At 44.0% G+C, this 27,747-nt stretch overlaps 1 protein-coding gene across 1 annotated transcript; it reads left to right on the plus strand.

The window, feature by feature from the left end:
• Nucleotides 1–1,545: 1,545 nt before the first annotated feature.
• LOC126176201 (ankyrin-1-like) lies at nucleotides 1,546–27,747 on the plus strand. Its single transcript, XM_049923345.1, has 2 exons — nucleotides 1,546–1,604; nucleotides 26,394–27,747. The coding sequence occupies exons 1-2, from the start codon at nucleotides 1,546–1,548 to the stop codon at nucleotides 27,745–27,747; spliced, it is 1,413 nt and encodes a 470-aa protein (XP_049779302.1).

Below are 27,747 nucleotides of genomic sequence, written 5' to 3' on the forward strand. Positions count from 1 at the left end.
GAAAGTAGCTAGGATGATTGCAGGTACTAGTAGATGGGATCAATGGCAGGAGGGTGTCCACAATGAGGAAATCAAAGAAAAACTGGGAATGAACTCTATAGATGTAGCAGTCAGGGTGAACAGGCTTAGATGGTGGGGTCATGTTACACGCATGGGAGAAGCAAGGTTACCCAAGAGACTCTTGGGTTGAGCAGTAGAGGGTAGGAGGAGTCGGGGCAGACCAAGGAGAAGGTACCTGGATTCGTTTAAGAATGATTTTGAAGTAATAGGTTTAACATCAGAAGAGGCACCAATGTTAGCACTGAATAGGTGATCGTGGAGGAATTTTATAAGGGGGCTATGCTCCAGACTGAACGCTGAAAGGCATAATCAGTCTTAAATGATGATGATGAACCTAAGGACAACACACACATCCAAGCCCGAGGCAGGATTCGAACCTGCGACCGTAGCGGTCGCTCGGCTCCAGACTGCAGCGTCTAGAACCGCACGGCCACTCCGGCCGGCTGCACAACTATTGCCATACTCCTAGCGCAGTGTGTCCCACAAAGATCCGTAGTGTTTAAATGTCACCGCCGGAAACTTTGTCATTAAAGTTACGTCTGCCAAGCACTCCGTCAAGTACGTATATTACAACAGAATTTAATTCAGCGCGTGTTAAGTACCCTAATCCAGGAGTTACAGTCAAGCTACTACTGCATACGAAAGGTTCAGAAAAGTTTGCTGTTCCACGGCGTGGTTACACATTAACCAGTATAGCGAGTGGGAACAAAACAGTCTTGGTTACGTGTTGGAATTACTGTTTATTTATTCATCAATGTTGCAGATTTCTCCTAATTCAAGGCATACTGAGATTGATCTGCACTGAAATACAATCTAATTAGAAAGGTATGACTCTACCTTAGGATTGGAGAAAATTAGGGAACTACTGGAAGTGTGGTCGCAGGATGCAGAACGACGCCAGTAGCATGTCTACCATTTGACAGATTATACAGGCGTCATCCGGCTTTCTATTCAATGGACCACATTAAACGACCCGCCAGGGTTGTTGGATGCTCTGCTTCTAATACATTACCAGAGCACATACTTGCGTCGACTATTTTTCTTGCACACGACGAGGGTAATTTATCTTTGTAGTTGTTTTATTATCAACATCAAAATCTTGCATATCAGCATTTATCAGTATGTCTAATTTTAATTTACCTATTTCGTCAAATCCCAAAGTAGGGTCAAGTCTTTCTAATTCGACTATATTTTAATGTAGCCCCATTACCTTGAATGAGGCGAAACGCGCGTCATCGATGAATAAATACACAGTAATTTCAACATCGCAACCAAGACAGTTTTCTTCTCTTAACAAAAGTTACACTTATAATTTCATAACAGATTATTTCCTATTTGGCAAGTCCAGTTTGATAACCGCGTACATGGAACCATCCGTTCCACTTTTACCGACTCTACTGTGTTTCCTACGATGCTGTAATTCTTGCCACTTCCGCCAAGCGGCGCCTCCACTTCGAGGCTGCGGTTCGTTGTAAACAAGTGGCCATGAACTGTGACCGGCTATCAGAGGAGGATGAAGAGCCTTGCATAATGGCAGCCACCAGGTGAGAAACTGCAGAATAAGAGAGCCGGCTGCCTTTTGCGATGTCATCCATTCAGTATGTTTTTCGTAGACTAATTGTTAATTGCTGACTGCTTCACTTTAGCTTTTTTCATATTTGACTGTCATTTCAGTTTCAATAATGTGTCTTTGCAATATAATTACGCAGCCGAAAATAAGGAGATGAAAATATCTGCAAAAATTAGAATTAATAATCGGGAAGATGGTGTAAAATATTAGAATGATTTAAACAAGACTGAAGGGTTAAATCTGAAATAGCAATTATTTTCTGCAGGGCAACTTGTAGTTGGATGGACTGAAGGTAGTGAAATTTGTCTGTCACGCGAACAAAGCAAGTAATGCAACACATTGTACCGTAACGACCAGTTCGGTGCGTAACAGCCGTAATCATTAGCATCCGTAACTGTCTGCCGAAATAAAATAATTTTCTTCCACGATTGTACTACATGGACCAGGACGACTGATTAAACGGCGAAAACCTATGACCGTTATTACGAAGGTTTCAATACGAGGAAATAACGTGCAGAACAGAATAAATGAACCCAAAAGAAATCATTTAACGGGTTCTCTCTCATGGTGGTTTGCATTTTTATGTTAAACCGTGGCGTATACTTGTCCATCGAAAGTTTTTAGAGTCTACCAAGTACTTTTTGCAACGACAGATTTTGGCAGATTCTAATCTTTTCTTGGTGGTAGCGAGCTAAATACTAATTTATAAACCAAAATCCTTTTGTCTGTCCAATACTTACTACCCCGGGCAACTTTTCATATTGACAGAATATCGACAGACATATTTACATGTACTCGTAACTTTCGTATTTTCCGTGCAAGTGAGGCAAGTTCAAAGTTTCACTTAAATTTAGATCTTTCGTGTTTGCTTTTTCAAGTTGTCATTTTTCTTATTTAAACGTCTTTCTTTGCAATTTTGATTAAAAACTGCGTTATTAGACTTCCTCTGCCAGGTGGTCTAGGAACCTGACCGGGTAGAAGTAGTTACCGGTGAACATCTGAAGGACAAGGAGAATAGTGCGCCACGAGATACTTCACAAACGCTGAAGGTTTATCTAGATAGTTATGATTCCAGTGTTAGGCGCTGCAATGTATTGTGATGGTGCGGTTAACTATTAACACTCTAGAACGCTTACGTTTGAAGAATTCCGTTTATTCTATCTTCACGTAAAACAATAATAGTAATACTCATACTCAGGGATGAGAGTAGGGAGAAGCGCATGAGTGTTGCACAGCCGCTCACTGCAACGTTCTAGTGGAGGTGATTTGCTGTTACGTTCCTATGGCCTGTTGTAAGGCGTCAAGTGTCTGTGGCGCGTGGATGACTGATGGTTGTTTATCCGCTGTAATGTTGAGTTTGCGTTTCTATGGATGACGGAAAGTCAGTGTAAAAACCCCTGCCGGCACATAGCCAAGGGGGCTGTCGAGCTTAAACATTCCCGTCCGATAGACGGATCACTATCACTGTCATAATGCCTTGCTTCGTCAGACCCTACGGAGAGGTTAGGCATTTAATCCAGGACATTGGCGAAACGACTAGCGATTAGAAACTTTACGTCACCACCCTCCTTATTAAATTTTTATTATTAACTTTGGTGACAGATACCGTAAAACACGTAATCAACAAGGCAACTGGCCACCAGCACTCATAACCACATTGACGATTATGATATAAAAGTAAGCGAATTTTAACTTTCGAACTATCACTAGAATTCATAAGCCGTTCAGGTGGGACGCTCTTACAAACGTTTCCAAAAGTATGAAAATCTCCAAAATGCTCAAATATAGTGAGAAAATACTTCCCGCGGAACGTAAGTGTAAATGTGCTATTTAGAGCGAGTGAAAATTATCACGGTATACTCGTTGGGTTTACAAATTCACCAGATCAGCACCTTCCAACCTAAAGTAGTGCGGGATACACTGCAGATATGTCTTGTCACTAGTAGCTTCATTAAAAAAAGGTGCCAATAACAAAAGAGAAGAGCTGTATCACGAACTTCCCTACACCCCATTAATCTGTTTTATAGATACATACCATAAACCCGAGTATTTCTTTCACCGGTTCCATTAACGACATTTTAACTCACCTTAATTAGAACCAAGCGAGTTAAACCGACGAAAAGTCTACGGTTTTACAATTAGCAAGACCATAATTGTTCCGGAGTAACTGGTTTGGCTTCGTATTTTCGTGACCGTTAAGGTTTGGAATATCTCAAGTATGTTTATTTCCTTCGCTCCGGGCATCCGGACTTTTTTAAAATTAAATGATACGCAGGATGTAAGCACTTACTATATGTAACGTAGCTATTTCGGTGATGATGGCCCTAATAGTGACTGCATAAACTTAACCCAAACCGGTTTTTACCGTTCATACAGCAAGACCCATGCACATTGGTGAAAATAATACAAATGAACGACCATAACAATGTTTGGCCAAAAAAGATTACTTTCGCTTAGAGAAACTTAAATCAGTAATTTCGTGTTAATAGTACAAGGCCAGGAGAAGGAAAGGTAACGAACGAAGTGACAGAAGAAAAAGGCAGGCAAGTTAGAGGTAACATCACACAGATACTGTAATTTATACCCTCCTTCCTCCAGAGTTTGAAACACTAAGGATTCATAAATGACTCCTTTCTGTGTCATTGTCTCAGTGCAAAATTAATTCATTATCAGTAGAACAAATTTTACTACCACAGTAAAAATTCTGATGTCTTTATAATGTGCACCTTACAAAAATTTTGTATTACATGTTACCCAAAGATAAATAAAAATATAATAAACTATTCAGTAATATTTAATCGATAAGTTCTAGTAAGTTTTCTGATGAAATATAACTTTAGTTGAGTCACAGTGTCTCAAGTCAGTTTTTCGCGTACCTATTACATGAACTGCAATCCGAGGCCCCCTCGACGTCGATGTTTCTTTTTGCTAGCAGCTGTGGAGTACAGATATTTCCTGGATCGAGGGAGGGTGTAAGTTAGGTTAATAAGTTCCCAGCCATAGGAAATTTTGTTCCAACTTCTTGTATCACAGTTTTTATTAATCACAATCTACACAAATGGATTCCCATCCAATTTGATGAATTCTATAACGCCTTGTCAATGGTTTGTTTGTGAAATACGTTAAGTTGCCGGTATTGTAGTAATGTACCTCGTCCCTCATTGAAAATGGTTTCTCGGAATTATATCTTGTAATGCAACTGTTTGGGAAATTTCTTTTCCCGCCATACGATGCGCGTATTCTTCCGGAATATGGTCCGCAGATTAATCACAAAATATTTTATAACCGTCACTAGAGGTCAAAACCTTGCACTTTCAGTATGTTTGAAACATTAACTGAAACATTTTAGGCCACTATCGTCTGTTATGTAGTGTGTTTAACCCTTAACTTAGCAAGCGAGGTGGCGCAGTGGTCAGCACACTGGACTCGTATTTGGGAGGACGGCGGTTCAATCCCGCGCCCAGCAGTCGTGATTTAGCTTTTCCGTGGTTTCCCTAAATCGCTTCAGGCAAATTCCGAGATGGTTCCTTTGAAAAAGCAGGGCCGACTTTTCTCCATCCTTCCCTAATCCGATGGGACCGATGACCTCGCTGTTTGGACCCCTTCATCCAAATAAATTTACCGATCAAGCAACCAATCAAACAACCATTGAACTTGGCCGCCTTCCAACTGCTGCAGAAACTGTCTGTCGTTCACTTACGGTTGGAATACTGGTTGCCTCTCAGAATGCACGGTCTGGCCTTCTGTATCAACTGCGAACACTATAGAACGCAGAAGCGTCTGGAGGAAGTGCTGTCTTCCGCTCTGGCTGTTCTGGGGCTGTATCTGCTCGCGGACAAGAGGTAAACCTTGCACAGTGGAAACTGTCTCCCGTTCCAATACACACTTACGTTTTTAAACCTCATTACGTCTCAGAGCTACAAATATTTCTGATGTAATATCAAATTATATACCTCTGTACGTCGCCAGAGCAGTAAAGCATAAAAAAAGTGGTGTAACAACTTGTAGTTGTTAGTCCAGCTCGGCACACTTTCTGTGCGAGTGCGTGCCCCCTGTACAGCGCACGCAGTCTACCTAATGCAGCGTCACATTAGTCGGCGCCGTCGCACTAATCGCGGCGTATCACACCTTGCTCCTACTACCTGCAGCGTGTGGTGCTGCAAGCGCTTTAGTAAGCATGAAATTATTTGATTGTAATAGGAGATTCATCGTGAAATATGTTGCATAACCCGAGCGATCACCATGCAGAAAGAGTGATGTCGCCATTGATCATGCAGCATATGATTTGAGGAATGTTGTAGTACTATCATGTAAACCCCGCGTTGCTAAGTATTTATTTAGAACTGTACGTCCATACAGCGTCTGATCTTGTGTTTAATGCTGATGACTTAATATCTCCTGAACTATACGTAGTGGAATGATATTCTTTTGCAGGTACATTCAGCGGCGTATGTGGGTACAGTCTGCGAAATTTACTGCGAGTAGTACCACAGAAATAATATATTTAAAACGTGTATGATATGGCAGTTTTCCACTGATCTCATTATATTTGAAGTGATATCCTCAGATGTCATACAATAACAAAATTTTAGGGTTACGTTCAGTGGTGTATGGACATAGCGTCTACAAAATGTCTTGAGAGTATTGTCAGTAGTAAAGAATTATTAAATTAAAACGTCATGCCCCATGCGGTACTTTAACGGCATGAATAGCGGGAAAGTAGTATCCGATATTCTCTCTCCCTTTCATCGTACGGATTGTCGGTGAGAAAAAAATTCGTATGGGTTTGATTTATGCGTGAAGTACGTGGCAAGTCGATAAGTGCTATCATTGTCAAATAGTGGGTGGGTAATGTCTGGGAATTCACAAGTCACGTGTTAGGCAACTTTCTCAGCCCCATCGCCAATCGCTTTGATAGTTGGGTGGTTCCTAACTCCGCAGAAGCTGGTACCTCACAGTTAGGTATGTATGCACCAAGTTCGATAGAAATCGGTCCAGTGGTTTTACTAGGAAACGTGGGGTGCCACCGCCCCCACACTTCCCAGCACACGAACGCGCGCACATGCTCATTTCTGTAAGTGTGTATGGATGTAATCTACCAGTGTGGTTAAATTCCTTGAAACAATAGGTTGGTGCGTCAGTGCATAGAATTTTGCGGCTTGTCGCATGGCAGCCGCTAGGTGAATATTTATCAGTTGTTTAGATTTTAAGCTCTCGTATTGTTCCTACCGGATTTAACGTATTTAAAGGTCATGTGTGTTCCCAAAGTGTTAGAGAATGGAGCGTCCTGGCAAAGGTTAAAATTTGCAACTTAAGTTTACTTTGGCTATGACAGTGTGGGCAACGGAGGCAACTCGTATAAAGTGTCTTCGATGGGGTAAATTCCCCGAGAGGAACAACGTCGGTTAATGATTTTGTAGTTTCTGGGAGGATTATTTTGCCATGACTGATTTTCCATTTGAGAAAGTCTTCCACGTTTTGAGTAACGTTCATTGAATTAGTTTTACATCGTTGAGTATAGGGTACTAAACGGAGTATTTGTGAATCGTCTTACATGGGCTGGTTGTTGCTCTGTCAGGAGAGAGATAAGAACCTAATAAAATATGCTACATATGCAGTGAGATGAGATCTGACAGCTAAGGCACGCTTCGCATCTGCAAGAAATAACGTTATCCGTTACCACTAACCTAGCGATCTGCTGCTGCTGCACGTAGTCTCCCTGTCACTGTACCATTGACGAGTAGTAACCGGTAACAAGTAAACTAAATTAATACATTTTTAAAATTTTTGAGGATGGGTTAGTATTTCTTGAACGTCTTGCGATGAATCCGACTGGCTGTGTCGTTTTCACCGCATGTGTTCCTGATCGATCAGTTTCGAATTAGGCGAAGGCCAACTCCATTTCTCGATTGTGAACATGCACGGGTCAAGCGCACGGTCTCTTTCTACCCCTCTGCTTTGAAGCATCATGTCATGTGTGACGTCATGCGTTTACATTGCGAAGGATGTAAGTGTAATGTTATTAAATGTTACGTGATTGTCCTAGTAACTAGTGCGATCTATGATGATTATAAATTATGCTTCGAAATTAGTATAAACTATGCAGTTCACTCGAAATACGACGTCGTGGATCATTGCAGACGGGTAGAATCGGACGGTGAGCTAATCCCTGTTGGACAATCGTGTAATTTAACGGTAGATAACTTCTGCATTTTTGTGTGCAAAACATGATTTTTTTAAGTGTTGAAACAAGTATCACTTCCTGCGCAATCCGCTCAACCCGCAGTTTTCTAGCTTAGTGGTTTTCCAGCAGCTCGCTCTCGTGCGAAACCCATAGGTTTTCACATACATTTCCCTCAGTCAAAAACATCATGCAGATTTTCCTCAGCTGCTAAATTTTTAGTCCAACGGAAAGCTAATTGTATGATTATATCCAATAAGCTGGTAGTTTGTGCGCTTCGTGACATAGTAAAACTATTTCAAACACGAGCTGAAAGATTTTGAGACAAGTATCGAGCATTTAATCTGTAATGATAAAACGGTAGAGCCGCGGAGCTTCTCACAGTAACTACCGCTCCAGATGGTAAAGGCAAACTGAATTTTATCGAATTAGAAAAACCGATGAGTTTTCACAAATGTAAATTATGGAATATCGAACGAAATGCAGCAGACATCTGGGAAGGGTAAACGAAGCGCCAGAATGTAGAACTAGGTAAGCGTTTCCGATAATAGAGAGAATTATTTTCTATGCGACTCATATTCATGGCTCCTCATTGCAGTATTTTACACAGCCATTTATTCCAACCTGAAATTTTAACAAAGTATACTAGGTTCTCTACGGGTTTTTCCACCGCCCGTCCGCTGCACCAAACCACTGCCTAAATTTGCTGTGTTGTGGGTACTGTGACACTAACCTTTACATCTTATACGAAATTAACACTCGCATCTCTCCCCACAAGCCGAAAAAAATAACTTAAGCGCTATTAATATGAAAATTGCGAAAACTTCGTTTTCTGATGTCATAAATAACTTTCTTCATTCCTTGGGTTTACTATTACATTATGATCAGAATGTGTATTCTCTCTAGAGTAGGTATTACACTCCTGCACCTTCTTTCTAAAGGTTGGAGTCACAACGATGTATTTTTACAGTCCAACGTACTCCAATTATTTTATTTAGATTTTGAAATCAGCTGTTACTTACCGTCAGCTGCAGTTTATCCTGGACCTAACCGTATTGTAATGAAAATTTTGCAGAATATTTTTTTATGGATCTGTTCCACATTTGAGATCGTTTCAAAATGTTTTCCTTCGAACTGCCTGTATCCCAAACAAGAAATGGTTCTTGACTGGCAGGTAGCAACCTCAGTTTTTCAGTTATAAAAGTCACATTTGGTATATCTTTCACTAAAGCTTTAAGTACTCTGCATTTTTGTTGTCAAACAAAGTTGCTTTATTTACTATTTAAATAACTAACTCTGCTACGGAATCGCAGCTTCTCCGTCCTATTAAGATTGACAGTAGTCCATGCTCAAATTAGCCACATTTTCGGCGTATCTGTTAAATCCCTGAACCGTCACACGTAACCACTCTAAGTGCAGATACGTGGTAGGTATAGGGGGACAGGGAATATTACACATAGCGCACTTTTTTTCCAAGGAAGAGATCATGCCTATACATTTTAAAGATATGTTTATAGATAGACTCTTTGTTTCGAATTCAGATATTACAGTGCCTTCTGTTTCATGTCACAGGCCTTTGCTTCTTCTTAAGACATAAGAAGTTTTCCCAACAATGAAAACATGAACATGTTGAACAGCTGTTACTTTCTGCCCGTTTTGAAACTCCCTTGCAGATTGAAAGTGATTGCACGCAAGTCACTCGATGTCAATGTAATTGATTTTTGTTAGAATATCAGCAGTGACTCAGCTCTGATCAGAGTAATGAAGTAGGAAAGCTGACCACACATGTAAAAAAAAAAAAAGTAAAGACGGTCACCCTCCCGCTGCTGGTGACGACCACAGACCGAAGTTTGATATAGAGCTTATCCCGTTCTACACGCGAGGCCAATATAAAACGCAACTGGGATTTAAATTAACAACTTGCTCACTCTCAACCGTGAAAATTATCGAGTCGTACTTATTTGCAGGATGACCTTGATTAATTAGGAAACCGAGGCAAGTGAACAACGGATATAAGTAAAATTTAAGAAACTGAAGGTGAACAGTGGCATACGACGTGGTCATAATTGAAATTCCAGTTTCGGCACTTTCTATAAAGAGAAGTGCTGCTCAGAATAACGCCACATTTGAACAGCCTATTATCGGCCCAGAGGAAACTCACCAAATAGCAAAAAAAAATTAACGAAAATCTTAACAGGTGGTGCTGTAGGCGTCTTGGCGTGAACAGGGTCGGCTACAAATGACAGCTGAATCGCAATACGACGGCTATGGTTTGAGTTGCATGTTGCACAATCCGTACTGTTCAATATGCATGACTGCACAAGCTCGGCAGTAAAGTCTTGTGGTACTGTTAGTTAGGTTAGTCTGGCCATCACGGCAAGGTCCTACCACATTGTATGGAAGAAAACTGCATAAAAAGCAAATCAACACCTGTTTCTAATGGCAACGAGACTGGCGCGAGACGTGTTCAGTATGCTGTCCACCGTTTTTCGCCACGAGTTGGAAATGAGAAACAGTACCTTCCACAGCAGACCCGAGAGTCTCCGGAGTCAGAATATGTTACCCAATTTGTGCTTTGTATTCAACTACGTTCACAATTAGAGCATTGTACATATCTTTCAGACAACCCCCACCGACACAGAGATTAAGATGTGGTCTGGGTGGCCAGGCTCTAGGGGAATGACGGTTAATAATTCTAGCATTTTCCCAAATCTGAATGGTGGGCTCCATATGGTTCCCAAGTTGAGCTGCGACCGTAAAACATAAAATTATCAAATAAGCAGCAACCAGCGGCAAAATCATGTTGTCTTTATTTACTTTTGCAAATAGATTTCAACTGATTAACAGCCATCATCGGTGCTAAAAATACAATAATAAAAAGAAAAATAATTAATAACCGTGACTAAATGAATAAATGTACATGAAGCAACGTAAAACCAATTAAATATATATAGACACATTAAACCATTTAAAATGCACATACAAATTTACCTTTCAACATATATGTTCCCTGAGTAGTAACACTGTCTTAAGCAGAAGTCAAACAAAGTGATACATAGAGAATTGATTGACAACGAGAATCCATAAGCGGGCACTGCAAAGCAAACCCGCCCTCTATGCAAAAAAATTATAGCTAAAATAAAAATGAGAACAAGAAATGACATACAAAGTGCGGTGAAATATAATAAGATACTGAAAAATCTACAAAAATAGCTGAGCTGCAACTTTAAGTCTAACTGCCCCCATACTGTTGTTGTTGTCGTGGTCTTCAGTCCTGAGACTGGTTTGATGCAGCTCTCCATGCTACTCTATCCTGTGCAAGCTTCTTCACCTCCCAGTACCAACTGCAACCTACATCCTTCTGAATCTGCTTATTGTATTCATCTCTTGGTCTCCCTCTACGATTTTTACCTTCCACCGTGCCCTCCAATACTACATTGGTCATCCCTTGATTCCTCAGAACATGTCCTACCAACCGATCCCTTCTTCTGGTCAAGTTGTGCCACAAACTTCTCTTCTCCCCAATCCTATTCAATACCTCATTAGTTCTGTGATCTACCCATCTAATCGTCAGCATTCTTCTGTAGCACCACATTTCGAAAGCTTCTATTCACTTCTTGTCCAAACAATTTATCGTCCATGTTTCACTTCCATACACGGCTACACTCCATACAAATACTTTCAGAAACGATTTCCTGACCCTTAAATCTATACTCGATGTTAACAAATTCCTCTTCTTCATAAACGCTTTCCTTGCCATTGCTAGTCTACATTTTATATCCTCTCTACTTCGACCATCATCAGTTATTTTGCTCCCCAAATATCAAAACTCCTTTACTATTGTAAGTGTCTCATTTCCTAATCTAATTCCCTCAGCATCACCTGACTTAATTCGACTACATTCCATTATCCTCGTTTTGCTTTTGCTGATGTTCATGTTGTATACTCCTTTCAAGACACTATCCATTACGTTCATCAGCTCTTCCAAGTCCTTTAATGTCTCTGACAGAATTACGATGTCATCGGCGAACGTCAAAGTTTTTATTTCTTCTCCATGGATTTTAATACCTACTCCGAATTATTTTGTTTCCTTGACTGCTTGCTCAATATACAGATTGAATAACATCGGGGAGAGACCAACCCTGTCTCACTCCCTTCCCAACCACTGCTTCCCTTTCATGTCCCTCGACTCTTACAACTGCCATCTGGTTTCTGAACAAATTGTAAATAGCCTTTCTCTCCCTGTATTTTATCCCTGCCTGAGAGTATTCCAGTCAACATTGTCAAAAGCTTTCTCTAAATCTACAAATGCTAGAAACGTAGGTTTGCTATTCCTTAATCTGGTTTCTAAGATAAGTCGTAGGGTCAGTATTGCCTCACGTGTTCAATATTTCCACGGAATCAAAACAGATCTTCTCCGAGGTCGGCTTCTACTAGATTTTCCATTCGTCTGTAAAGATTTCGCGTTAGTATTTTGCAGCTTTGACTTATTAAACTAACAGTTCGGTAATTTTCACATCTGTCAACACCTGCCTTCTTTGGGATTGGAATTATTATATTCTTTTTTAAGTCTGAGGGTATTTCGCCTGTTTCATACATCTTGTTCACCAGATGGTAGAGTTTTGTCAGGACTGGCTCTCCCAAGGCCGTCAGTAGTTCCAATGGAATGTTGTCTACTCTGGGGGCCTTGTTTCGACTCAGGTCTTTCAGTGCTCTGTCAAACTCTTCACGCAGTATCGTATCTGCCATTTCATCTTCATCTACATCCTCTTCCATTTCCATAATATTGTCCTCAAGTACATTGCGCTTGTATAGACCCTCTACATACTCCTTCCACCTTTCTGCTTTCCCTTCTTTGCTTAGAAATGGGTTTCCATCTGAGCTCTTGATGTTCATACAAGTGTTTCTCTTATCTCCACAGGTCTTTAATTTTCCTGTAGGCAGTATCTATCTTACCCCTAGTGAGGTAGGCCTCTACATCCTTACATTTGTCCTCTATCCATCCCTGCTTAGCCATTTTGCACTTCCTGTCGACCTCATTTTTGAGACGTTTCTACTCCTTTTTGCCTGCTTCATTTACTGCATTTTTATATTTTCTCCTTTCATCAATTAGTATTTCTTCTGTTCCCCAAGGATTTCTACTAGCCCTCGTCTTTTTACCTACTTGATCCTCTGCTGCCTTCACTAGTTCATCCCTCAAAGCTACCCATTCTTCTTCTACTGTATTTCTTTCCCCCATTCCTGTCAATTGTTCCCTTATGCTCTCCCTGAAACTCTGTACAACCTCTGGTTCTTTCAGCTTATCCAGGTCCCATCTCCTTAAATTCCCACTTTTTGCAGTTTCTTCAGTTCTAATCTACAGGTCATAACCAATAGATTGTGGTCAGAGTCCACATCTGCCCCTGGAAATGTCTTACAATTTAACACCCAGTTCCTAAATCTTTGTGTTACCATTATATAATCTATTTGAAACCTGTCAGTATCTCCAGGCTTCTTCCATGTATACAGCCTTCGTTTATGATTCTTGAACCATGTGTTAGTTATGATTAAGTTATGTTCTGTGCAAAATTCTACCAGGCGGCTTCCTCTTTCATTTCTTAGACCCAATCCATATTCACCTACTACGTTTCCTTCTCTCCTTTGTTCCTACTACCGGATTCCAGTCACCCAAGACTATTAAATTTTTTGTCACCCTTCACTATCTAAATAATTTCTTTTATTTCATCAAACATTTCTTCAATTTCTTCGTCATCTGCAGAGCTAGTTGGCATATAAACTTGTAGTACTGTAGCAGGTGTGGGCTTCGTATCTATCTTGGCCACAATAATGCGTTCACTATGCTGTTCGTAGTAGCTTACCCGCATTCCTATTTTCCTATTCATTATTGAACCTACTCCTGCATTACCCCTATTTGAATTTGTGTTTATAACGCTGTAGTCACCTGACCAGAAGTCTTGTTCCTCCTGCCACCGAACTTCACTAATTCCCACTATATCTAACTTTAACCTATCCATTTCCCTTTTTAAATTTTCTAACCTACCTGCCCGATTCAGGGATGTGACATTCCACGTTCCGATCCGTAGAACGCCAGTTTTCTTTCTCCTGATAACGACATCCTTTTGAGTAGTCCCCGCCCGGAGATCCGAATGGGGGACTATTTTACCTCCGGAATATTTTACCCAAGAGGACGCCATCGTCATTTAATCATACAGTAAAGATGCATGCCCTCGGGAAAAATTACGGCCGTAGTTTCCCCTTACTTTCAGCCGTTCGCAGTACCAGCACAGCAAGGCCGTTTTGGTTATTGTTACAAGGCCAGATCAATCATCCAGACTGTTGCCCTTGGAACTACTGAAAAGGCTGCTGCCCCTCTTCAGGAAGCACACGTTTGTCTGGCCTCTCAACAGATACCCCTCCGTTGTAGTTGCACCTACGGTACGGCCATCTGTATCGCTGAGGCACGCAAGCCTCCCCACCAACGGCAGGGTCCATGGTTCATGGGGGGGGGGGGGGGCACACTATGGTAAAGAAATATTTTTCATTGCTTCATTTTTCCCTACAAATACTTCATTCCCATGTCTTTATATTTGTTGGCAAATTTTTCATAAATTTTTTGAACAAAGGGTAGCGATGGGGTGGAGGAGAGAAGAGTGGAAGAGAGGGGGGGGGAGATAAATGGATCGGTGATATGAATTATGTTATTGTGACTAAGTTGGCGTTGGTGCCGTTTAGTTGGGCTTTTGCCATCTTTGTCGGCTACACCAACAGACATACGGTGTGGATTCACGTCTCATGATATATGAGCACATCGTACGAGCCCCTAAGAGTTCTTAATTCATCCTATCCAGCCTGTGTTAATTTTCCCATGTATGAAGTGTGCTAGCACCTTATTTCTGCATTTGGTCTTGTTCATGTAATACGTTCGATCGTTCGTGTCCGTAATTTCCTTATCTCAACTTAGTTTACTTTACACATGCATTCAGCAGTGTGGCGCCATCTGTCGGAAAAAAATCCGATATTCCTGAATATCATTAACTGTGCGCTAGATGGATGCCACCACCGTTTTTACGCTTTGGCATTATGATTAACTTTTGCTGTTCCATAATATAAACTATTTAAAATTTTTTAAAAGGTTTTTAAAATTTTTCCTTTTTTACTTGTACAAGCGCGTTTTGCCGTGTATAACTGTACTATGTGGTTGACTAAATCTTTGTGAATGTATCCATTTTTGTAAATTTTTCAGTATCTTATCATTATATTTTTCCGCACTTTGTATGTCATTTCTTCTTCTCATTTTTGTTTTACCTATATTTTTTTACATAGAGGGCGGGTATGCTTTGCAGCGCCCCCTTATGGTTTCTCGTTGTCATAGTTCATTCTCTATGTATCACTTTGTTTGACTTATGCTTAAGACAGTGTTACTACTCAGGGAACATATACGTTGAAAGGTAAATTTGTATTTGTATTTGCATTTTAAATGGTTTAATGCGTCTATATACATTTAATTGGTTTTGCGTTGCTTCATGTACGTTTATTCATTTGGTCACTGTTATTAATTATTTTTATTTTTATTATTGTATTTGTAGCACCCACAATGGCTGTCAATCAGTTGAAATCGATTTGCAAAAGTAAATAAAGAAAACATGATTTTGCGACTGGTTGCTGCGTATTTGGTAAGTTTCCCAAATATCTCTGCAGTAGCCGCTTCACTGGCTATGTAATGTGCGGAGCAGTACCATCTTTCATATAAATGATCCTACCCTAACATTCGCGCTCTTGAAGGGTAGGAATAACATTGGTTCGTAAAAGACTTATTGCGTTCACCAGTGACAGATGAACTGCTTTCTTCCCTCTGCCATATTGTACTTCAAAAGAACCTCTCTCGTCGAATTTGCAGTCACTTCCTGTAGACGCTTAGCGGACATCGGGCCAGTGTTTTTTTATACCCCTGACTGTTCGCACTTCTGCAGAGCAAATGGCGCACAATCCCCGTTGTCGCTAAAGAGCTTAAACAGCAGCGAGCGATCTTTCCTGGAGACAGTCGTGTTGGGCGTCTGGGATGCAGTCTGGGGGTCAGCCGTGTGGCACGCGTCTGTTGGTGTGCATATTCTGATGCTTAAAGCGCCGTCCGTTGGTAAACTTACCGTAATTTTTTTCTCTCATGTTTCCCCAATAATATACTGCTCAAATTTGACGTCATTTTGACCAGTTGTGGCTCCACCTCCTTTTAGTAGTGTTTCATGGGTGCAAAGTTTAGTTCATTAATTTGGCGAGTGACGATGACCTCTATCTCCAGGGTCGTGTTCAGTTTACTTCTATTTAAAGCCAGGAGGACGAATCACAAACTTCATCTGAATCTCTTGAAACAGTAATAGCGGACGTAACATAACTTGACATCGTCGTGAATTGTTTATTCATAAGCCCTGTTATTCAGAAAGCTCAGTCTAATTCCGTGAACAAACACTATTTGTTTTTAATTAGAATTAGCTTCAAGCACTCAGAATTGAAAACAAATTTTTCGACACCTTATATTCGTCGTAGTTAAGTTTTCACGTCAGATTACACGCTGAATGTCAGAGGTTGCTGTAATTTAGTCGGTGAAATTCTTCAAATAAATGAGTCAGCCGATCGGTCTGTGTGTGCTGCGATCGGAAGTTAACCTTTTCATGAAAATTGTTTAACTATTGTGGAATTGAGACTGACTTCTCAAAATTATAGTAAGTGCATGTCAGTATTTTTAAACCAGTCAGCCTCAGTTGTAAAATCGCAACACTTCAATAATTGCACACATTAAAATCCATTAATAACGAAGCTGAACCAGAGATTACTTTTGATTCTGTTTTATTCGTATATCGTACAAAACGAAACTGTCACGAATAACACTTTTCAACAAGAAACATAACTGTAGCCGTCGCTACGGTCTACATGTACTCATACTGCTGAAAACAAAACTTTGATTATGTAACAACTACCTGTTACTCTGAAGCCTTTAGCTTCCGTGAAAAATCCAAATTGTTTTATTATACTACTAAACTTATCAATTTCAAACAAAAATTGACATTACTCATCTAAATAACAGAAATAAAAATAAATATTACAGTTACTATAAAACGAAAGAGTGGCTTCACAGTGCTGCTCTTCGTACAGCCTTCTGAAATTAAAACTTTAATTATGGACACACTGTATATTACAACAGTGTAAAGTCACTGACTTGAGCGGCGAACATCAATGTTGTTTTCAGCAATAGAGATAAAGGATTCACTGATAGAGAGCTTAACAGAGATTAATATAAGCTACAAAACATTCCGTTCTTTAACCAGTCCAACACTGGTACTCTGCTTGGGAGAGATGCATCAATGAATCTTTTCGTCAGAGGTAGAGAGACAGTGAGATAGTACCAAGATCGCAGCTGAGGTAATTTATTACCACGTGGCTGGTGCAACCGCTGATCGGGTGAGGCCCAACGTAGCCGTGCAAGCCGAACAGGGCCAGTGACGTCCTTATGTAAGTGACGTTACAACGTTCTCCTCAAATCAGTTAACAGGCCAACTGAGAGTCGTTGCAAAGCACCATGTGCCAAGAGCAAAGCGTTTGAACATCGGCATTGTAGGTCTGAAAGCAGGCTAACCATATAGCTCCCTCCCTCCCTCCCTCCCTCCCTCCTGAAACGAAAGTGAAAGATACTTAAAACGTTTAAAATATAAAAGCAGGGATTTCTTGTGTATAACATGTTTACTATTAAATTCCAAAAGAATCCTTAATTGGTAAGTACAGCTGTAAAACTACCGTAGGCTACTGTAGACGGCCCTAAGTAAGCTTAGGCTACAGTAGTTATCCTAGTAGCTTTGTTCACTCAAGTTCGTTAACATGTTACATATACATTAGACGTGTTGCATGTCTAACAGGCGTTACCTCATTTCGATCGCTTTGCCTGATTATATGGTTAGTGTCTTAACACAAATCCCTTCGAATAGGAAGCGGTGAACCTCCTGGAAACAGTAACAATGTACAAAGGGCCACGCGCGTAACTCGTGCAAAATTTTTGTTTTACATAAGTCTCTTCCTATCTGTCACTTATAACTAAAAGGTTCGTAGCAAAATTAAAATGGTCGTTTTTTAATTCAGGTTTTATTCGAAAAATGCTAATTTTTTTAGCGTCAAATAGTAATATAGCAGTAAAAATATACGCAATTTCCTCACAACCATAAAAAAATGAAAGGAACTAAGGACTTACACATACCAAACAGAGCCTCAACATTTCGTCGAGCTTATACAAAACATATTTCTATTATCCTTAAACAGCTTTTGCACTTAATAATAACAGGAAACTCATGCGTTTGATCATGATTCTATTGAGTAGAAAGTAACAACAGTAATTATACAAATATTTTGTGTCTGTGCATCTAAACTGTACTTGCATGAAAAGTAATTCCTGTGGTTGTATAAAAGCGCAGATACTTAAGAATACAGTTAATTTTTTGTAAACATATAAATTACACAATGGAGTAACACTGAAGGGTGTGTGGTTCTAGTTATGTGCGAAAATAACGAACTAAGAAACAAGATAAAGGGAAGTAGTGAGCTCACTGATCCTCTCACATACTCATTGATGTTTCTTCCCTACCAATGCTAGCTACACCACGGGTAAGGTTACTATTTACTTCCTCATTTATGTAGTGTACCAAATTACCGAATCATAGTTTGCTAGAGTGCAAACTGTTGGTAAGTACTGGCAGATACGTTTACAGCAAGGCACTTAACAAACCTTTCCTTACATTCGAAACATTTTCTCTCATAATATCTATGTCCTTGTTCTCACTATCAGGTCTCCTTTGTCTTAGTTCTCAATATCAGGTCTCCCATTTCGACACAAGCAATGTTTGGAAGATAGCTGACTTAACAAATATTTTCCAGCCTTTGGTGACTGTTTCTCGAGTTTGTCAGTGAGATGACGTCAGTCATTTGAAGCTCTTTTTGGGGACAAACAGTCCCCCTTCCATAGCGGTTTTTTCAGCTTTCCTTCTGTTTTTTGGTTTCCCCACTTTTTTGAGTTTCGCTCCCATTGTTGCTGGTTTCCAGTTTGGCTTTTTTACCTTTTCCTAAGTCACAGATCGGTGCTAATGACCGTAGCAGTTTTGCGCCCTAAAACCATGTTGTTGCTGTTGTGTTCTTCAGTCCTGCGAGTGGTTTGATGCAGCTGTCCATGCTACCCTATCCTGTGCAAGATTCATCATCTCCCAGTACTTACTGCAACCTACATCCTTTTGAATGTGCTTAGTATATTCAAATTTTGGTCTCCCTCTACAATTTTTACCCTCCGCGCTGCCCTGCAATGCTAAATTTGTGATCCCTTGATGCCTCAGAACATGTCCTACGAACCGGTCTTATTCTTGTCATGTTGTGCCACAAACTCTTCTCCCCAATTGTATTCAACACCTCCTTTCTTCCCCCCAGGGGGTCCACAACTCTTTTGTGGATACGTGCGTAGCGAGCACGGGACCCCGAGCTAATGTGGCCTTCCTTCCTTTCCGGGCTGCATACCTTCCCATTCCGCATCCTTCCCCATCCCTATCTTCGCCCCTCCTCCCCTCACCTCTGGCTCTTTCCTTCTCTTTCTCCCCATCTGGGAGTATGGTTTGTGCCTACGTCCGGAGACGGACGCTCGTAAATGTACTGCATTTCTTGCCTTCCTTGCTTTTATGTCTTCTTCCTTCCTTTGTCCTTCTCTGTCTTTTTCCTTCCTTTGTCCTTCTCTTTTCCTTACCTCTTCTCTTTCTCTTTTCTCCGCTGCGGCGTTTGAGACCTCTCTTCCTTCCCTTCCCTTTCTCTTTCTTCCTCCCTGTGCGTGTCTGAAGGCCGACCCACGCCCTTCGTGCGTAGCCGGTGACGGGGTAACGCGTAATTCCCCGCCCCGGGTAGACAGGTAGGACACGTACGTACCCCCTGGTAACGGCCAGGCCCAGGGAGGGGTGATTACCCGAGCTGATACCTTCCGAAAATGCCGATTGGTCCCTCCGTCCGTTTGTCGGGAGGTGTGACCTGAGGTGTGAACAATCACCTAAGGCGGGAGTGCCCTCAGAGAGGGCCCCCACAAGGGAGGAGCGCGCCATCGGAGACGCCGGTAATCATGGGGGATTCTTCCGCAATGGTTTCCTCACCTTCCACTAAGTCTAGTCACAAACGTAAGCATACTGAGTCTCAGCCACAGACGATTCTTCCATCGTTGCCACAGTTCCTTGTTGTTTCTCGGTCTGATGAAGGTCACGACTTCTCCACGGTCAACCCTTTCATTATTCAGAAAGGAGTCGACGCAATAGCAGGTCCTGTAAAGTCTTGTTCCAGATTACGGAATGGCACCCTGTTGTTAGAAACACACAGTGCCCTCCAGTCACAAAAATTGCTGCGTACTTCTCTGCTCCACACCTTCCCTGTCCGGGTGGAACTGCACCGTACCTTGAATTCCTCGCGTGGAGTCGTTTATACACGCTCCCTCGATGGATTGTCTGACGAAGAAATTCAGCACTATCTGTCTGACCAGGGCGTAACGGCAGTTCATAGAGTAATGAAACGGGTTGACACGAACATCATTCCAACCCGCACTGTCTTCTTGACATTTGACACAGTTCAACTCCCATCGAAAATCAAAGCAGGCTATGAGATAATTTCCGTTCGCCCTTACGTCCCAAACCCTACGCGTTGCTATCGATGTCAGCGGTTCAATCACACCAGCCAGTCCTGTTCCAATCCAGCCAAATGTGTTACGTGTGGCACGGATGCCCATGAGGGTGCTTGTCCACCTCCATCCCCTCGCTGCATCAACTGTATGGGTGACCACGCTGCTTCCTCTCGAGATTGCCCCGTTTTTAAGGATGAGAAGCTCATCCAGGAAATAAGGGTGAAGGAAAAGGTGTCGACCTTTGCTGCTCGAAAATTATTCGCCAGTCGCAAGCCCACCGTGCCTCAGACAGGAAAATACAGCACTGTCCTTGATTCTCCTCGGCCAACAAAGGAGGCGGCCACGCAGACTTGCGACCTCACCTTTAGTACCACGGTCGTCAGATCGGCCAGCGCAAAGATCGCTCGTTCAACCTCACCACTTTCGCCTGCCCACTCTATGGCTCACCCTTCGTCGGGTTCTGCTACATCTCGAGCCCAAAAGTCGGACGCCAAGTCTTCGAAAAAAGAGCATACTCGTGAAGAGTTTTTACGGACCGCAGCTTCACAACCATCGGTTCCTCCTTCCTCTAAACAACATTCTTCCAAGAAGGCTACAAAGAAACCCAGTTCCTCTCCTCCTCCGCCAAGGCGTGCCCCCTCTACAGCACCACCTGGCGGAAATCGCCCTCGGCCATCTTCTGTGTCGCCGAGGCGCACTGCTGGTGGCCGGTCAACCGGCCGATCGCTGGTGGCAGGGACTGCTCCTGACCAACTTATGGATCAGGATCTTCTGCCTTCGGCTGAATGCCATTCCATGCTGTCGGTTGCTAGCTCCGAGCAGTCTTTGAGTTGACAGCAACTTTGGTCCCATTCCTCCATTCTCTTTTCACCCCATGTCCATTATCCACTGGAATATCCGCGGCATTCGAGCCAATCGGGATGAATTGTCGGTCCTCTTACGCTCCTACTCGCCGGTCATCTTCTGTCTTCAGGAAACAAAGCTGCGTCCCCATGACCGCTTTGTTCTCCCTCATTTTCAGTCTGTCCGATATGATCTCCCCTCTGTTGAAGGCTCTCCAGCCCATGGAGGACTCATTATTCTTCTCCGTGATACTCTCCATTATCACCTAATCCCCTTAAACACTTCCTTCCAAGCTGTCGCCGTCCGTCTTTCACTTTCCGGATACACGTTCTCTCTTTGTACTGTATACATTCCATCGTCCACACCAATGGCACGAGCTGATCTCCTTCATCTTCTTGGTCAGCTTCCACCCCCCTATTTGCTGGTTGGGGACTTCAATGCCCACCACCCGCTTTGGGGATCTCCACACCCTTGTCCACGTGGCTCCGTATTGCTAGACGTCTTCCACCAAGCGGATCTAGTTTGCCTCAACACTGGGGTCCCCACATTTTTGTCTGCCTCCACGACAACCTTATCTCATTTGGACCTTGCGGTCGGTACTGTTCCGCTAGCTCGGCGCTTCGAATGGTTCGCCCTTGATGATACACACTCGAGTGACCACTTTCCATGTGTCCTCAGACTGCAGCCTCAACTGCCATATATGCGCCCGCGACGCTGGAAGTTTGCCCAAGCCGATTGGACACTTTTTTCGTCTCTCGCGACATTCGATGACCGTCGCTTTCCCAGCGTCGACGATGAGGTCACACACATTACCGACGTTATCCTTACAGCTGCGGAACGTTCAATACCACGCACCTCCGAATTGCCCCGGCGCCCCCCAGTTCCTTGGTGGAACGAGGCATGCCGTGACGCAATACGTGAGCGGCGACGTGCTCTTCGCATTTTCCGTCACCATCCTACTTTGGCCAACTGTTTCCGCTATAAGCAGCTCCGTGCGCGATGCCGTCGCGTCATCCGCGATAGCAAGAAGGCAAGCTGGAAATTCTTTATTAGCTCATTTAACACCTTCACTCCCTCCTCGGAAGTTTGGAGTCGGCTTCGACGGTTCTCAGGCGCGCCTAGTTTCTCCCCGGTTTCTGGGCTCACTGTCGCGCATGATACCTTAGTGGACCCCGTCGCAATTTCTAACTCGTTGGGTCAGCACTTTGCTGCGATTTCGAGCTCTACAAATTACCCGCCAGCGTTTCTCCCGAAGAAACGTGCAGCGGAAGTGCGACCTCTTGCTTTCTCCTCCCAAAATCACGAAAGCTACAATACTGTTTTCTCCATGCGGGAACTCCAACATGCCCTCTCATCTTCTCGCTCCTCCGCCCCAGGACCGGATGGTATCCATGTCCAAATGTTGCTGCATTTATCCACCCATAGTCTGCGTTACCTCCTTCGCCTTTATAATCGAATTTGGACCGGCAGCACCTTTCCCAGACGGTGGCGGGAAGCTATTGTCGTTCCCGTTCCGAAACCTGGAAAGGACAAACATCTCCCCTCTAGCTATCGCCCCATTTCTCTCACGAGTAGTGTCTGTAAGGTTTTGGAGCGTATGGTGAATTACCGTTTAGCTTGGTGGCTGGAATCCCGCAGCCTTTTAACACCAGCCCAATGCGGATTTCGGAAGCATCGTTCTGCAGTTGACCATCTTGTCGCTCTCTCCACTTATATCATGAACAATTTTCTCCGGCAACGCCAAACGGTAGCAATATTTTTTGATCTGGAGAGAGCATACGATACCTGTTGGAGGACAGGCATCCTCCGCACACTGTTCTCTTGGGGCTTTCGAGGCCGGCTGCCCCTTTTTCTTCGCGAATTTATGGCAGAGCGCACTTTTCGGGTGCGGGTGAACACTACTCTCTCCCGTACTTTCTCCCAAGAAAACGGGGTACCCCAGGGATCCGTGCTGAGTGTTGTACTGTTTGCCATCGCCATAAATCCAATTATGGATTGTCTCCTTCCTGATGTCTCGGGCTCCCTCTTTGTGGACGATTTTGCGATCTACTACAGCTCTCAACGGACCAGCCTTCTTGAACGACGTCTTCAAGGATGTCTCGATCGCCTCCACTCGTGGAGCATCGAAACTGGCTTCCGTTTTTCACCCAGTAAGACCGTTTGTGTCAATTTTTGGCGACGTACGGAGTTTCTTCCGCCCTCCTTACATCTAGGTCCTGTCAACCTTCCGTTTTCAGACGTCGCTAAATTCTTGGGTCTTATGTTTGACAGAAAACTATGCTGGTCCTCCCACGTTTCCTATCTTTCGGCTCGCTGTCTGCGATCACTTAACACCCTCCGTGTCCTGAATGGTACCTCCTGGGGAGCGGACCGAGTGGTCCTTCTCCGCCTCTATCGCGCCTTAGTGCGCTCGAAATTGGATTATGGAAGCATAGTCTACTCCTCTGCTCGGCCGTCTATTCTTCGGCGTCTCGACTCTATCCACCACCGTGGATTACGTTTAGTGTCTGGAGCTTTTTACACTAGCCCTGTGGAAAGCCTTTATGCTGAGACTGCTGAACCTCCGCTGTCCAATCGGCGAGCAGTCCTCCTGAGTCGTTATGCTAGCCGTCTGTCTTCCATGCCTGCTAATCCAGCCCACGACCTTTTTTTCGACGCCTCCTTTGATGTAGGGTATGCAGGCCGCCCCTCCTCCCTACTACCCCCGGGAGTCCGCTTCCGTCAACTGCTCCATTCTCTTTCCTTCCGCTTTCCTAAAACCTTCCTGACAACTTGGGGTACAGCACCGCCTTGGCTCCGTCCCCGGATCTGCCTGCTCCGTGACCTTTGTCAATTTCCCAAAGATGGTACCCCTACACTTGTTTATCGTCGGGCATTTGCTGCTCTCTGTGCAGAAATGACGGACGCCACATTTATTTACACCGACGGCTCGAAAACATCGTTAGGTGTAGGGAGTGCCTATATTGTTGGCGACACCCCAAATCGCTTTCGGCTTCCCGACCAGTGTTCGGTTTATACTGCGGAGCTTTACGCTGTTCTCCAGGCTGTCCACTACATCCGCCGCCATCAGCGGATACAGTACGTTATCTGCTCAGATTCTCTCAGCTCTCTCCTCAGTCTCCAAGCTCTTTACCCTGTGCACCCTCTGGTCCACCGGATTCAGGACTGTCTGCGCTTGCTTCACCTGAGGGGCGTCTCGGTGGCGTTCCTCTGGCTCCCGGGACACGCTGGTATCTGTGGGAATGAGGCGGCCGATATAGCGGCCAAGGCCGCAGTCTCTCTTCCTCGGCCAGCTATTCAGTCGCTTCCCTTCACCGATCTTCGGAACGATTTATGTCGCCATGTTGCTCAATTATGGCATGCCCATTGGTCGGCACTTCCCTGTAATAAATTGCGGGAAGTGAAAGCCCTTCCTTGCGCTTGGACCTCTTCCTCCCGAACGCGTCGTCGGGAGGAGGTAATTTTAGCTAGACTCCGGATAGGGCATTGTCGTTTTAGCCATCGACATCTTTTAAGCGGCGATCCTCCCCCACTCTGTCCCCACTGCTCTCAGCTGTGGACGGTAAGACACCTTTTAATTGAATGCCCCTATTTTAATCCGTTACGCTCCCGTCTACAACTATCGCCTGATCTATCGTCGATTTTAGCAGATGACACGCGCTCCGCCGACCGCGTTCTACAGTTTATTAGTGACAGTGAAATGACGTCAGTCATTTGAAGCCTTTTTTGGGGGCAATCACCCCCTTTCTGTAGTGGATTTTTAAGCAGTCTTCTATTTTTAGTTTCTCCAATTTTCTGACTTTGTTCCCATTGCTGCTGGTTTTAAATTTCGGTTTTTTACTGTCTTAAGTCACGGGCTGGGCGCTAATGACCATAGAAGTTTTGCGCCCTAAAACCACAACAAAAAAAAAAAAACCTCCTTTCTTCTGTAGCACCACATTTCTACCTAAAACCGTAACATAACAAAAAAAATCCGATGATTACAGTATAGGTCTGTCGAAACCGGTCATACGCTAAAATGGTTTTTTAGCGATCTTGGCTTCGGGAGTTTTCTCCCGTTACCATGCACAGCAGATAGCCCCCGACTGGCGACGCCAGGAATGTAATATCGGTTAGATAAATCGCGCGATGAGCACTTTGGACATGGTCCTACCGAATCACTACTGGGCCTTAATCCTATGAGTCTGGTAATCAGGAGAGTACGGTAAATTTATTCTGGTATTCTTAGAACCACGCCCGCAAGCTGTGTATTTTGGTTGCATTGTTCTGCTGGTAGACGCCTTCTTGCCGACGAAAATCGAACTGCATGTGGGCGTGGACGTGGTCCCAAATGACAGCTGCATAGATGTTGATCCATTGTGACTTCCATAATGACGAGATCATCCAGAAATGCTATGACAACATTCCCCAGACTACTATGCTCCCTCCTCCGGCCGGGACCCTTGAGATTATTGTTGCTGGGTGTACACGCCTACGGCCATCTGTCTGGTGGAGCATAATACGTGATTCACGTGAAAAGACCACCTGTCGCCACTCAGTGGACACGCAGTTACGCTACTGAAATGCAATTACAAGCCTTCGTCGCCAATGATCAGCAGTCACTATGGGTGCATGAGCCAGGCGCCTAATACTGTGACCCATACACAGCAACGTTCATTGAAAGGTTATTCGTGGACATTTGTTTCATCTAGGTAGAAAGTTTTTCAACTGTTGCACGTTACTTTGTCCGCACACACCACCGCTGCCGTCATTCATACCTGTCGTTTATGGTCCATGGTACGCCGCCGTTGCCTAGGCGCAAGTTTTGGATAATCAAATTTGCTAGTCACGGTATACTTCAACCACGGCAGCCGGTGAACTGTTAAAGAACTTAAGCGTTTTGGAAATGTTCCCGCGCTTGAATCGGAGGCCAAAGATTATGCTTTCTTGGACGTCAGATAAATATGTTTCCCCATTATACGACGCCTGTTCTTTTTCGCGTCTAACGTCCACTGTTAGTGCTGCCACCGGCAGTCTGAAAGTGGTTATTGCACGTTCAGAATAACATAAGTTTTTTATTTCAGGTTTGGAGAATGGGATGACACTGATTCGGATACTCTCTCAGCTCCTGAGACACTAATGATTCCTGGTGAATACGAGCAGCGTGGAACGGATGAGGATTCAACGTGCAGAGTAAAATTTGTAGCTACTGGTGGTAAAATCGAGGAAACCTTCTCCAGCGACATTCTCGATGGACATCTAATGCCCAAGACCGCGGTTTTGCCGTATTTGTCGGAAATCAGTCGTCTGCCTAATTGTGATTACCAAGCTCTTCGCCTCGCAGCAGCAGCAGACATCTTGGAGGCAGTCTCATTGCTCTTGCAATTTGACGTTGACGTAAACGCAGTTGACGACAATGGAAACACAGCCCTCCACATCGCTGCTTTCGCCGGTTGTGTGGAGTCAATCAAGAAACTCGTTGAAGCAGGAGCGTCACTGACGGCCCAAAACAGCAAGGGGCATTCCGTGTTCCACTGGGCAGTTCGCAGCCGGAATACCGCCGCCCTGTCACTGCTGAAAGACCTGGGAGCGGACATGAATTCCGCTGATTGGAAGGGCCACACACCACTACACACGGCGCTGGCCTCCGGATTCCACGAAGGATTTGACGCGCTTATGGACCTCGGGGCGAACCCCTTCGTTTCCACGCCAGACGGTGTGTCTCTCCTGCACACTGCAGCAGGGAAGGGTAACACGAGCGCAGTTCGCGCGCTGTTGCAAGCGGGCGTAGGAGTGGACGCTCGCAACGCCATGCATCGAACGGCCCTGCACGAAGCGGCGTCCGGCGGTCACGTGAGGTGTGCGGAACTACTACTGGACGCCGGAATACACACTGAATGCCGCGATGACCTCGGCCGCACTCCTTTGCACCTAGCAGTCAGCTACCGACACGTGGAGGCGGTAGTACTTCTGTTGCAGCGGGGAGCAGACGTTGATAGCGCCAGTGTAGATTTGGACACAGCCCTCCACATGGCAGCTCTAGCTGGCGACAGAAAAACTGTAGAGATTCTGATCGGTGCTGGCGCGGATGTGAACGCTAGCAACGCGGAAGGGTCCACCCCTCTACACGTGGCCATTGCAGAGCGGCACGACGAAGTGGCGGACTATATTCTCTCTCTGCGGCGGTCTGACGTGGACGTGGCTGACGGCGGGGGCCTCACCCCTCTAGACCTGACTGCCGTGAATGGGGTCGCTTCTTCTACTGCTGCCCTTGTGGCAGCGGCGACTCTGTCGTTCAATATGTTGCCGTGGGAAACACCAGTGAATGAAGCAGTAGAGCGGAGCGACGTTGTAGTAGAATGGTTGAACCGCCTACGAGGAGGCATAAATAGATCTGCAGCATCCTCTGAGTCTGACTGTTACGCTATTTTCTTTTAG

This window comes from Schistocerca cancellata, chromosome 3 (genome assembly GCF_023864275.1).
Source record: "Schistocerca cancellata isolate TAMUIC-IGC-003103 chromosome 3, iqSchCanc2.1, whole genome shotgun sequence".
NCBI lineage: Eukaryota > Metazoa > Arthropoda > Insecta > Orthoptera > Acrididae > Schistocerca > Schistocerca cancellata.